Source organism: Podarcis tiliguerta (assembly GCF_965153285.1).
Source record: "Podarcis tiliguerta genome assembly, chromosome: 5".
Classification (NCBI taxonomy): domain Eukaryota; kingdom Metazoa; phylum Chordata; class Lepidosauria; order Squamata; family Lacertidae; genus Podarcis; species Podarcis tiliguerta.
The window spans coordinates 83,783,478-83,797,539 of record NC_139538.1 but is presented as its reverse complement, the minus strand read 5'-3'; the positions used below and the strand labels follow the sequence as shown (position 1 = coordinate 83,797,539).

The following is a 14,062-nucleotide window of genomic DNA, read 5'->3' as shown; positions in this document are numbered from 1 at the left end:
AATGAAAATAGGGACATCCTAAGGAAAAGTGGGACATTCTGGGATCAAATCAGAAACTGAGATGGCTTCTCTAAATCAGGGACATCCCTGGAAAATAGGGACACATGGAAGGTCTGGGGTGGGGGTGATACCACTATCTTTACAACAGATGCTCAACCAGTGTATGGACTGTGCATTACAAATAAGAAAGAAATACTATTTATTGCCAGAAATCCTGATATATAAAAACATCCTAATTCTTCCTACACGAAGACGAGAGAGGAGCAACAGGGAAGTATGAACACATGTGTCCGTAATGCACTGATGAGGAGAAAAGGTATTAAGCAACAGCTGTTCCACTGGAATGGAAAGGATATGTCAAGTATCATAACCCGACTCCTCCAAAAGGCTAATTCAGCAGAACCAGCAGCTGCCACAATGAGTGGAGTCCATTCACTCACGGCAAGTTCGTATGTCCCATTTCCAACTGGAGTTTCTGTTTCACAAAACAGCTCACATTAAGTGTCCAATTTTAAGCAGAAAAGCAATCTAGTATTATTTAACAATCCAATTTAATCCAATCATCCTGGAAATTTCTGATAAAAGAGATCCATAAAAACCTTATGTATATCATGATAAGACGTGCAGTACGTAAGATGCGAGTTATAGATACTACCTCACCGGATTGATTCACAGAGACAATAATGTTGACAATAAAGGATTTTCTGGAACCTCCCTTTCAGAACTGCTGATGGAAGAAAATTTAAATAGACCAGATGAAAGGCTTTTGAGAATACAGCATTGGGTTCTCTGTGACAGGATAACAAAATCATAGAACTGTAGAGTTGGAAGGGACCCTAGTTCCACAACCAGCAATGCAGGAATCCTGCCCACAGCTGTCCTTAGGTGGGCTCAAACCACCGCTTGGTTAGTTGGCACCTGTCTGTCTCAGGAGACAATGGAAGAGTGTGCCTTCAGAGGTCAAGTCAAACCATTGGAGAGTTATAGTGCCTGCTGTGGCTGTAAAGACTTGTTACGGCAGAAACATTTTCCTCAGCTGATGCAGATGAAGGCATCTGGTTTTGCTGCTGTAGATGCACCATAGTTTCATCTTTCTGTGCTCCTCCCAGCGGTCATTCCTTCTCTGGTCACTGCTGTGGATACACAACCTGACTGTTTCCAGGCACTGCGGTCGTCTGCAAGGTATTCCTGCATGACGGGGTTAATGTTGCCAATCTTCATGTCCTGTTTGCAAACATCTTTGTAACAGAGTTGGTGCCTGAAGCAAGCTCCCCATAGCTTTGGGAAGCTTGCCATCCCAATGTTCCCCAACTCTGGCATCAAAATCTCCCAGCAGGAATAGGTGTTCACAGGCTGGGACTCTCCTAATAGCTTGGTCTAATCTTCTGGTTAACAGCCATATGTTTTTGAACAGAGAGCATGTAAAGGCAGCTTGCTGGTTTATAGGGTTGAAGTGCTCTGTTGATTAGCATGTTATCTGAGGTTAAGCCCAGAGCCATTTAACATCCGTATGAAGCTGCTGGGAGTGGTTATCTGGAGATTTGGACTGAGGTGTCAACAGTATGCTGATGATATCCAATTCTTTCCCCGTAGTGTCTGAATTGGGAATGGCTGAGAAGGGTCTAGACCAGTGTCTGGATGCAGTGGTGAATTGAATGAGGACTAATAAATTGAGTCTGACTCCTGGCAAGGCAGAGGCTCTGTGGGTGAGTGGTTCCCAAAACCAGGAAGTCAGCAAGTTGCCTGCTCTTGGTCACACTCTTTTTGAAAAGGCAGGTGCGTAGTTTGGGAGTGCTTGTGGATCCTGCTCTGTCATTAGAGGCACTGGTGTCTTCAGTGGCTAGGAGTGCCTATTACCAGCTTTGGCTGGTAAAACAGATGTGGCTGTTCCTGGGCTGGGATAGCTTGACCAATGCAGTTGTCCATGCATTGGTATCCTCAAAGTTGGAGTAGTGCAATGCAGTCTATATGGGGCTACCTTTGAGGTTGGTCAAGAAGTTGCAGGCGTGCAAAACTACTTGATTGCTTATGGGGACAAACTACTGCCAGCATATAGCACCTTGTTTGTAGAATTTACACTGGCTGCCAATCTGTTACTGAACAAAGTTCACAGGATGGTATTCAACAACTGTGTCCCACCAACACTAGAATTTCTACTTGTTCACATATAAAAGATGATTTATACATACATACATCACAATGGGGCTTACATAGCAATTCATAGTGGATTGTGCCCTTATAAATTTGTTTGTGGCACAAATCTGTATAAATGCCCTGTTTGGTACTTAACTGGCACAACAGAACCAACAAATTAGAAAAAGGGAAAGTCTCTTGGTATGAATGGGGGAAACTGAAGTTGCTTCTTATAAACAAATTCAAATATGTGTGTGACTGCTTTGGTCCACTTCGAAGGCAGGCGGGCAGAGTGGATTAACAGCTAAATAATGCTCAAATTTGGATAGACCACAGTGACTTCATGTGCTCTTTGATGAGATGGATTATTTGGACCCAATGCAATCAGGCATGGTTTCAGTATTGGTATATAAACTGCTCAGTTTCTCCATTGCTTTTAAGAAGGAGCACCGGGCTTGGCTATCCCGAAGCATTTTGCTGCCTTGGGCAAAACAACATATGCTACCCTGCCTCCTAAATATGCACCCCAATACAGCAAATACCTCTGAGTCTCCCTGTGAGTAAAAGACAATAAATTAAATAACTAATGTTTGCCACCTTTCAGTGACATTCCAAATCCACTGCCTGAGGCCTAACGGAAGAGACCAGCCCTAGTCTTCAGTTACACAGGGTTCAACATCACCCCAAAATAAAATACAAAACACTAGATATTGACAAAAGGACTCGACGTTAGTAGCAGCCCAACTTGTGTGCAGACTTTTCCATTTTCCCCAATTCCACAGAGTTGCACTCTTTGAGAAGACATGGGCACCTCTCTGCACATGGCTATGCTTCTAGGGAGGAAGTAACCCCACATCTATTTTCTCAGCCACATAAAACTGTGATGCTGCAGCTGGCTAGATCATTAAGAAAAAAGAACTGACGCTGCTACTTCACAAGCTTTCTCAAGCTGTAGTTCCCACATTTATTCCCATGACTGTTAAAGTTGTACAACTATACAGTGCAGATGAGTTTCTACATACTCACAAACTCCTCTCTCTTGTCCAAGGCAAGCAAGAGTGTTCAAGGATACATTATGTCCTGGCAAAAAGACTCAAGGGGTTTTTGTGTGCAGCATGTGGTCTAGGGAGAATCCCAAGGGCAATACAGAAAGACCTGTTTAAGTTTGTGGTGCACATATGCTCTTCAGCCTGCATGTAGTATCCCATCACTAGTCACCAAAGCTTCAAAGACTGACAAAGGTCTCATTCCCTTTAACAGCTTACTTCTACCAAAGCATTTAGGTCTGGAACCTAATCTCATTTTCCAGTAACACAGGTATTTCTGGAAGCTGCATAGAGGCTACATTTGCAATAGCATGATTGCAGGAGCTAAACGATTCATCCGAGAATGTTGAATTTCTGATTACTGATTTGGGGGCGACAACCCTTTCCTGAAGATCTGGCAGATGAAGGGCTGTAGCATATGGCAGAAGCCCCACTACCCCGGTGGAACTCCGGATAAAGCAGCGGATCATCTTGGATGCAGTGGCAGCTAGTGTTGGCTGAACCCTTCTCTAGCTGAGCTGCTGCACTAGCAAAAGATGTGTTGGCTGAAATAGGGTAGAGACGTTGGCAGCATGAGGGAGTAGCACCCTGCTGTGTTCTTTTTCCCATTAATTCACACAGCCATCAACAGCACAACCTTACACCAGTTCACTTTCCCTCCCTGGACTTCACTACTGACTTTCCCTCCCATTGCTCCTGGCATCTGAATGCTATCTGCTGCTGTGGCTGACTGGTTAGGCATCTGCTCTGTAGTGCTTGAGTCCTGGGGAGTCCTACTTTTTTGCCCTCAACTTTTTCCCTGTGCATGAGAAAGATGTAAATGTTCCTCCCTTCTCCCTAATGGGGTTTAAACTTCCACCCGCTGCTTCTCAACACTACGCCCACTGGTAATGTGAACCACTGGAAGTTGCTGCCAGTATGCAGCTGTGGCTGCCCTTGTTGCGTGTCCCGTCACCCCCTTCCCTTGGGTGCTTAGGGAAAGGTTCTTTTCCATCCCCAAGCAGCTCTTGAACCCATATCCCAGAGACGATATGTGCCCATTAAGCTTTGTGAGTGCTGTGTTGCAAGTCTTCCTTTCGGTTCTGTACTGTCCTCAAAAACAGTGGCTGCGAAGAGCATAAAGGGGTTTGGACCCCTGTATGGAAACTGACAAGGGTGGGAGTTACCACTGGCTGTGTCAGTGGGGTCATTGGAGGGAGAATGGTGTCATCTTGCATGTTTTTTGTAGTGAAGCATGGGTGTGCGCTGTGGAAGTACTCTCATCGTGACTTCATTGGCTTCCTTCATGCGTCAGTAGCACATGAGTGCTGTCACAGCCCCCAACTGTGAGCACTGGTGAACTGTCCAGGGATGCTGGGTGCATGTCTGTCATTTTTACACTGCTTTTTGTACTATCTGGCTGTATGCCCCCTCCCCCCATTGCCTTGCACTGCAAGCTTAGCACCCATTCAATGTGGTGGCCATCTGAGCAGCACAGCAGTAACCTAATTCCAGTCCTGTGATAATATGAGGATTGATTTGCTTCGTTAACTTCTTAAAGTTTGTACAGGGCAGGAAGTTTTGAACAATCAACAAAGATGAATTAATGTTCTATTGTTCCTCTCTTGCTTGCTCCCATATAGGCCCACCTGGGACTGAATATTAACTCTAGAGGTCCTGTTTTAGGGGTGCTATCTTGGGACATTGATCAAGTGTGTAAAATAGATGAGGCTTTTTCTGTGGCAGGGTGCAACTCTAGAATGCTCTCCCTATCGAAATTGCACAGGCTTCTGCTTTGTGTGTCTGTTTTGATAGAAACCAAAAATGCATTTATTTCAAGAGCCTTTTAAAATACAACACCTAGTTTTATTACTGCCAGTTTTAAGGTGCAAACCTGTTCAGCCTTGTTACTTTTATTTTAGTGTTGTTTGTATTTGCTTTTAGATATTGTAAACTGTATTTTTAATTATTTTATTGAATGGCTTATTTGGTTATGCTGTATATGAGTACATTTGTTTATTTTGATAATTTTCTATCCCAATCTTCCTCCCAAAGGAGCCCAGAGCAACAAACATCAAAAAATTAAAACAACTCAATTTGGTAGAACAGTGGCATATAAAAAATAAACTATGCTAATATTGCTGCTGCTACTACATTGGCTATTACATTTTGCCGCTCAGTGGGAGATAGCAAGGTACCCAGTGTCCAGCTAACAATCATGACTAGGCATGATTGTTATGCAACTTACATAAAACAAGATTAAAATATTCTATTAGTTTCAACATGAATCACTGCTACCTTTAGCAGTATTGCAGCATATGCATACAGATTAGATAGGTAGAAATTGATAGCTTGCACACAAGAAAGACTATAAGCCTTTACTTCAGCAGCCTGCATTTAGGAACCCTCCCCTCTTGCTGGGCATGATCAGATCATTCCATCGAAACTGTTCTTTCGTGTATGATAGGTCAATACACCATTTCTTAAAGACAGAGAGGCAGCTGACTTTCCAGAAGTTCATGAAATTTGTTCCAAACCAGAGAAGAATTTATGTAACTATTTTCATGGGACAAAGCCCCACAATCAATTTGCATACATATTCATTTATCTACAAGGGACAAATAACAATTGAGAGATACATGCACCTGCCTTGTTTAAACAAACCACAGATCTGAAAAAGCATTGTATCTAGAGAGTTGTATGTATGTAATCTTTCTTAATTAATTTAATTGTTGAATAAATGTGCATATGGAGTAGAACAATAGTTCCAAAGCAAAATATATACTTTTGTTTTTACATGATGTGTGCACACATTAGGCATGTTCTCATGTGAGAAAAGGGTGAAACAGTCATTTTAAGACAGTGCTTGTCATTAAAAAATATTTTTCAACAAAGATGGTGCTTGCCATTTGCACTTTTTACAAGTACTTGCCCAACTAATCAGGTACACCGTTTTAATCAACAGAAAAGTTGTAAATAGGTTGATCTGATTAACCATTTAAATGTTGCATCCATACTTGAAACCATATTGAATCTAGGCTTCATTTTACTGAGTGCCTCATTTTCTATCCATGAGTTACATTTTAAAATGTGCCCCTGTAACCACTGCATTAGAAGCTTACCTTAAAAATAAAAAGGATGCTAACAAAAACATTGGCTGCACAAACCAGCCCACAATACTATATGAACCTCACAAGTTATATGTTGCCTAATACTATCCTGAAGTCCAATTCCATGCATGCTTCCTTGGAAATAAGCCTTGCTACTGTATATTAAAACAGGTAACTACACAGTCCAAGGGTGAAGACAGGCATTCCAATTCTGGTGGAAGTAGTTTGAATGCATGCTTTCTGCTCTGCGAATAAACTTATTTAAATGCAGCAAAGCAGTCAAACGAGTTTCACCACATATTAAACCGTTGGCCTTTCTTCACCTTTAGACGGTTAGAATATATTCCTTTCCTACCTTTGACACTTGAAGGGGTCTTTTCTGTTCAGAGCCCCCCTGCAAACGGAAGCCCCAGGGTGCCCCTCCAGAGAGAGTGACAACGACCTCTTCTTCTTCAGCTCCCATGATTTCAGCACAGTCTTTTTCCTTTGGTGACAAATGTCCTTTTCAAAAATAAAAATAAACCTTTTTTTACTCTTAAGGTATGGTGCTTTCCTCTTCCATTGCTGCAAGGAGCATCAACCTTCTCAAGTCCGTCCTAAAGCCCACTACTTCCTTTCCCCCGTCCTCCTTAGAGGTTAGTCCTGCAAGACCAATGCTCCATACCCTTCTAGATCTCCAGCTGCTGAGCAGACTATCACCAGCCGTTTTGATTCCACTTTTGGTAAGAGGCCAGAGTCATTTTGCACATGCATCTTGTCAATCTCACCCTCTGTGCTCCCCCCACCTCCTGGCCCGCAATAGACTCTGGATGTTTCACTAAAGCATGGCTGAAAATAGCTCTCCTCCTGTCTCTTTCCAGAGCTTTGTCTCACACTTTTCCAGCTGGGGAGGATTTGATTTAAGCTTTGCAATAAAACTTGGTATTTCCAAAGCTCCTGAAGGCAGTCCTTTGTGATTTTCAACATGCACACAAAACCATTCAGATGTTTATGTCACCTTAACCAAAGCAACCTTCATTTCTTTCATGCAAAGCAATGGATACCATCCAATGAAACGTTCTCCTGTGCAAGCCTGTTAAATGATAGGGGGCTGCCATTTATTTCAGTTGGGCCTGTGCACAAGGATTTCCCATTTGGATTATGCTTAAAGGGTCAAAAGCTACTGATAGCACAATCCAGGCCTATCATTATGTAGTGATAGGCTGAAATGCCTGAATCAATATCAGAATTATAAAATTTCAGAGAAGTAGCCCCAAATTGATCTTTAACAAATTCCTTCATGATGACTGGACATGACAAAAATGTTGAAAATGGAGAAATGGAAAGTCAATAGCACCCCGCCCCCCCAACTAGCAAAGCAAACCTATAAACACATTATAACTAGAGATATACCTCTTCTGTGCTGGTGGAGCAGCTACCATATTGAGTATGGATGAGGAAATTACCGGTACACAACCAGAAAATACAATAATGACAGATATGCCCCTGGTGTTCTAGAAGACTCTACCAGTTCCTTCCACTGTAGAATGTGTTGATGCCCATATAGTACTCACACATGGAATAACCTTATGTGTTGTTGTTGTTGTTGCTACTGCTGCTGCTGTTATTGTTAATGTGGTACTTTAAGCCTCACCAGAAGGAAAATGTTTCCACTCACCTCTTCCATGCCTGGCAAAAAAACAAAACCAAACCAAAAGTCATGTCCGAGGCAAAAGAGAGGGAACTGTTTTGGGTGGAATTCACCTAACAAGCCCCATCAGCAGAAGCCCTGTGCAATGACTTCTGTTTGAGCAGTGGGGTACCCCTCTCTTCTCCCTTGTGCACCCCCACAATTCCCATAATTGGCTCGGGGTGGTGTTCAAAAGAACTCTCAGAACAGCACATGGGAGGAGAAGAAAAGGGAGGATTGTCATAGTACTACATTGCATACTACCCTCAGTACCTGCACACACTACAAAGCAGTTTCCTAACCACCTAGCTATAGCAACAGACAGCAATTATACACATAATGGGGAATTTATCTTCTCCCCTCTTCTGCACAAACAAGGCAGGAAGAGTTGTATGTTTTACATGCTGGAGTTGCCAAATTCAAATGCAGGGTATAGCCCCATACAGTGGTACCTCACGTTAAGAACTTAATTCGTTCTGGAGGTCTGTTCTTAACCTGAAACTGTTCTTAACCTGAGGTACCACTTTAGCTAATGAGGCCTCCTGCTGCTGCCATGCCACCGCCACGCAATTTCTGTTCTCATCCTGAAGCAAGGTTTTTCCAGGTACTACTTCCGGGTTGGCGGGTTATGTAACCTGAAGCGTATGTAACCCAAGGTACCACTGTACTAGGAAAGGGCTGAGCTTCTCCAATCAAATCTGAGCCAATCAGAGGAGCGCTGCATGGATCAATAATCTACTGCCTGCATGGCACAACCACCCTTTTGCTGCAGCTTTCCCCAGTAATCCATGTGTCCAATCCTGCCCCTTCCCACTAATTTGCTTAATAGCTCAGCACAGCAGTGAAGCAGGTCATATTGCTCTTCCCACATTTTACAGAAGTTCACACTGCAATCCTATAATTGCCTGTTTACACAATCAGGGGACGGGAATACAAGTGTTACTCATCTGTGTATTAATGATGAATTTAAACATATTTATAGCACACTAGAAGAAGCCTTATGGCCTGTAGAATTGGTGGCCCCATGCACAAATTCACTTGATGGGATAACCTTTGGGGCAGCGGTACCATTTCAAGAGTCAGATGTGGATTCAGATTATGAAACACTTCTGAATAAGATTCCTGTATGTACGCAATAGGCAGCCCCCAAAACTACAGCCTGTTTAACGCACCTTTAGCACTGGCCAGCTACAAAACGTGCCTTTTTTCTTCTCTAATGTGGTCCTGAAAGTGAAACATGCCAGATCTCTCTGCTGGACAGCACAGCATCAAAATAGCACAGATCAGCAGGAAAGCTTGGCCACTGCTACCGCAGCAGAATTCTTAACCTAGCTTTAACCATTCACGATTGTCTCTCCAGCATCTTTGAAGGCTTTGATAGTCCACAGACTCACTCTTTGCCAAGTGTGTCTGAAGATGTAGGGATGCTGAACTCTTCCCAGGGAGGCTCACTTGGCACCTTCATTATGTATCCCTCAGTGCCAGGTGAAAACATTATTCTTCTCCCAGGCCATTGGCTAATTAAACAATCTATGGCCTTTTAAGCTATTTGTGTAGTGGGGTATGGTTATCATGCTATGTATATTTGTGGTTTTATATACTGTAAACTGATGAAGGGTGGCATATGAATTTAATAACTAAATAATGAAATAAAAAGGAATGTTCAAAGTTGGCTTCCTCTGCTACATACCAAGTACAGGGGCTTTTGCAGGATGGATAGGAGGGTCACACCTGCACTTTGGAACTCCCTGCCTATTGAGATCAAGAAGGTAGCTGCACTCTGTTTTTTTTCGGTGCATGCTGAAAACATCATTGCTCAGCCAAGACTTCCCAGATGCTCAGAAAGTTGAGGTAATTTTAATTAAAAATAAAAAAATATATGTTTTAAAGTATGATTGTGAATTTTTCGTGATTTTCTTATTTCATCTTTTTGTAAACAACTCTGAGGTTATTGTCCCGTCCCCACAATTAAGAGACGAAATTAATAAACATAAAATAAATATACTCCCCAACTACAGTCTTAAGTACTACCACGTCAGGGAAAACTAGTCTCCCGTTTGCTACAGTGGACAGCACCATCCTACGACGATATCACAACCGGGGCCCAGTCGGGCGCCACAGCCCCCGAGGAGTTGGGTGATTTAAGCGAACGCGGCCCCTGAGGCAGCAGAAAAGCCGCCATCTTGACCGGAAGCGCGTCACGGAAGACCGCGATGGCCCATTTCCTTTTCCTCCTCTTCCCTGGCTCGCTCGGGCTCTCTCTCCCGCGCGCCTCTATGGTCGCCGAGCAGCATCCGGGTCCCTGTTGCAGCGGAGTGCAGCAAAGGCCGCGAGCGAAGTGAGGACGTGGCAAGCTGTGAGGGAGAGCGGAGCGGACGTGGAGGGGCCTTTCCGGTGAGCGGCGGCGGCGGGCACAGGAAGCGGAAGCCGGCGCCAGCGGCGGCCCGACGACCAGCAGGAGCGGGGACAGCCGGTTGAGGTAAGCGCGAGGCCGGGCCGATCTCTTTTGAGGCGCGAGGTTGTGAGGGGCCGGGACCCGGGGGGGGGGGGGAGGCGGCTCCGCGACGAGGCCGGGGCTGAGGGATAAAGCGCCGACCGACTCCGTAGCGCGCCTGGCCTGATCCTGGCAGGCTTACGCCTCCGGCCTCCCGGGGAGGCCCTGTGCTGAGCCGTCCGGATGGATCCCCGGCTTAGCTTCTCCCTTAGCGAGTTCTCATTACCAGGCCTTTGGCTGATTAAATGCCATTTTAAACGTGTTTGTGAGAGGATTTTGTTCTTTTTATTATGTATTTTGTGTGATCTCATTTTTTGCACTTTTATGTATTGAACCGCTCGGTGCTCTTCGCTTGAAGGGCGGTATACACATTTAACGAATGGAATTAAAATTAATGAATCTTTCCAACCCAACCCTCCCCCAGGCGGGTAAAAGCGGCGCTTTTCCTTCCTCCCCGCTTTGCTTCACATAGCCACCACGCAAAGTGTGTTCCGCTTGACGTGTGCTGCATTCACAAGTGCAGGTTGATAGGTGCGGGTGAGTGCGTCGCTGAGGCTTGTCGGTAACAGGTTTAATACAGGAGTTGGGGAAAATTATTCGGACAACTTCCAAATAGAGAGCGGGGAGGAAATGTTTTCCCTGGCCTCCTGGTGTTTTCTATATGTGGGAGATTTAGCTCATAGGGAGTAACCCCACACTCTGATCTGCAGCCCAAAAGGGAAACAACCCGAGAAAAGCTTTACCAGTCGATCCTGCCGGACGTGTGAACAGGGCTTGACAAGGTGAAACTGAGATGAAGCAATATTGTGTTTATGTAGGAGTTAGGCTGCATTTCAACAAAAGCGTTCCTAGGAGCCTTTTTTTCTCTCCAGAAGTAGCAGTGTTTACTATTAGAGACTTCTTTTGAAACACTTGGCATTAGAAGCAGAGTTGGAAGGTACCCTTAGGATCATATAGCCCAACACCCTGCAACTAATGGAGTAACTTTGTTTTGAAACTTAGGTTCACCTTGAAGATTTCAAAGCACACCATGGTGCTTTCCTTTTCCCAAGCAGTGCACATTAAGTTGCATTCGTGCTAAATTGTACTTTGGACTGCAGCATTAGTTACGCATAGAACTCAGAAGAGTAGCTTCTTCATTTGCGGATTATATGTGGGGGCAGGCTTTAAATTCCCTAATTTTGTCCTATCCCACTACCTCATGCAACAGGACATTTACATATTGTTCATTTTCTAGGTTTTGTTAGGAAAGGGTTTCACTCTTGCCAGAAGAATGGATCAGTTTTATGGACAAGTGGTCCACTTATTAGTCTGTGCAAGGCTAGATGTGTATATAACAGGGTGATTATGCTAGTACAGAGACATTTAGAATTTTGGGAGTGTGTTGTGGGCACCAACCCTTCTTGTTACAGTGGTACCTCGGGTTACATACGCTTCAGCTTACATACGCTTCAGGTTACATACGCTTCAGGGTACAGACTCCACTAACCCAGAAATATTACCTTGGGTTATGAACTTTGCTTCAGGTTGAGAACATAAATCGTTCTCCGGCGGCGCAGCAACAGCAGGAGGCCCCATTAGCTACAGTGGTGCTTCAGGTTAAGAACAGTTTCAGGTTAAGAACGGACCTCCGGAACGAATTAAGTACTTAACCTGAGGTACCACTGTACTTCTCTTCCCTGATAGAGAAAGCGCACATGCAGAAAGGGAGTCATTGTACTTCCAAGGGATCTGGGTAAAGGTTGAATATCTAGCAGGATTAAAATGTTTCCTTTTCAGTCTACACAATTTTACATAGTATCCCTAAATAGCCACTGCCAAATTAAAGCTTACCTTGGTGGTAGACTGCGCAGTAAAAATCACAGAGCACATGTATGGATACAGAGTTGACCTGTGATTGGAGGGGATCCCTTGTAAAAATTATGATGATGCATAAGTTTCTATACCTTGAGTCTATATTTTTTCACAAGGGCAGTGCTAGAAAGCATCAATTCTGTGATTTTTGGTTTTGAAGTTCATTCAGTAGATAGGTGTGACATTTATTTGATTGCCAATGGGGAAGGAGCCTGTGAGAAAATAGAGTTTAAAGAGGATCTGTTGTATTGGATATGGTGTGCATATTTGAGTGTGCATTCCTGACTTCTGTCCCACCAGCTGCTCCATTATTCTCTCCTACTTCTCTTCCGTTTACCTCCTACTCTGTCGCTTCTGTTCAAGTGCCAATACGGCAATAAGAGCCTTGAAAAGCACATAGAACTGAAAGAAGTGATGTCCTTTTCAAGGGGTGAGGAAAGGAGCAGTGAGTGAGGGTGTTGCAAGCACCCCAGCTGTGGTACTAATGTAACAGTATGATATGCAATGTTGGACTAGTGTAGCAATTCTAGGTGATGTCGTTGCATCCTTTTAAAGCACAGGTGGGCTGAAGGCAGATTGAGATCTGCTGATAGATTTGCACACGTGCCATCCTACTGCACTGTAGTGATCACAAAACAAGAGCATTAATTCAGAGTGAGGTGTGCCAAAGTCCAAAGCTCAAAGGTCTTAAAGGCGTTTGAGTGTATACCTCACAATACTGAACTGCATACCAGCTGTACAACATGCTTAGACACTGTCGTAGAACCCATTGTGCTGGCACTTAGATATTTGCAGATGGCAAAAATAAAAAAGAAGGAGAAAGGGAAATGAGCAGGAAGCTTGCAGAACAAAAAAAGGGACATAGCAAATGCCATTCCCCTGCGGTAGCTTCACTTGCTAACCAGGATGCAAAAATTAAAACATGCATTATGGAATAAGCACTGTCCTCTCAGTATGATTCCTTGTAACATTTCTAAAAAATGAATTCAGTTTTATGCTTGTGCATTTTTGGTCAATACTGTCATTATACCAAGCCATAGTCTTTACACTATAGTTTAGGACCAAACCATGGTTTGAATTTCTAAACACATGCTAGGGAACTGTAGCTTAGAGCCACTTGTTGAGAAGGTAGAAAGCAAAACTAGACAGTCAGTTTCATAGTAATGGCCATAACATTAGATTCGCAAATCATGGTTTGTACTATTTCTTGTTTGATAGGTGAACCATGAATTTAGTTTGGCCATCATAGCAAACTGTAGTCTTGGAAGTGTTCTATGCTTTTAAAATATGTTACGTCTATTTGTTAATACTACAATAGTGCAATGACATATTTTACGCTGTTGCAAATAGGGCTGTGTTTTGCTGTTAATGGTTGTAGCCTTGCTTTAAACTAAAATTTCAGTGTATTATGAAGGCAATGTATTTTATTTCTTCTGGATTATGTGTGTGCTGATTCAGAAGATCACACCTGCAAAACGTCCCTTGCACTGATACAATCTGACATACTGCTGGAAATGCTTGATTATCCTGCTATAAATGAACCTTTTAGCTACTAGTAGATAGTGTTCTGAAGAGTATCAGCTACTGAATACAGATTATAGTACCTGGTAGTAAAGGAAATTCCATTCAGGTCCAGCATATCCAGTAGTCAGGGACCATGGGAACTGTAGGACCACAGGTTAGTCAACCAAGATGTAAGGATATGCTGGCTGGGCCTCATGAGGGTTGTATGAATGCCTTATTTGGTCATAGCTTTTAGACATTAATTCTTGTTGAA

General features: G+C 43.5%; 2 protein-coding genes across 8 annotated transcripts in view; one reads left to right on the top strand and one right to left on the bottom strand.

Annotated features, from left to right (window-relative positions):
* SYNPO2L (synaptopodin 2 like) overlaps window positions 1–10,125 on the bottom strand; it is a 42,984-nt gene extending 32,859 nt beyond the window's left edge. The window contains exons 1-3 of one of the 2 annotated variants that reach the window (XM_083440338.1): window positions 9,139–10,125; window positions 7,822–7,936; window positions 6,624–6,769 (exon numbers count right to left, since the gene is read on the bottom strand). In XM_083440338.1, coding sequence (XP_083296464.1) covers window positions 6,624–6,731 — 108 coding nt within the window. In that variant the 5' untranslated portion in view covers window positions 6,732–6,769; window positions 7,822–7,936; window positions 9,139–10,125. Of the gene's footprint in view, window positions 1–6,623; window positions 6,770–6,932; window positions 6,990–7,821; window positions 7,937–9,138 lie in introns of those variants that run through there. The other variant, XM_083440339.1, reaches the window with a different exon arrangement.
* Window positions 10,126–10,147: 22 nt separating this feature from the next.
* SEC24C (SEC24 homolog C, COPII coat complex component) overlaps window positions 10,148–14,062 on the top strand; it is a 39,486-nt gene continuing 35,571 nt past the window's right edge. For 2 of the 6 annotated variants that reach the window (XR_014511151.1, XR_014511152.1), the window contains exon 1: window positions 10,175–10,416. The gene's annotated coding sequence lies outside the window, so the exon portion shown is untranslated. Of the gene's footprint in view, window positions 10,417–14,062 lie in introns of all 6 variants that reach the window. The other 4 variants (XR_014511150.1, XR_014511153.1, XM_083440320.1 and 1 more) reach the window with 4 other exon arrangements.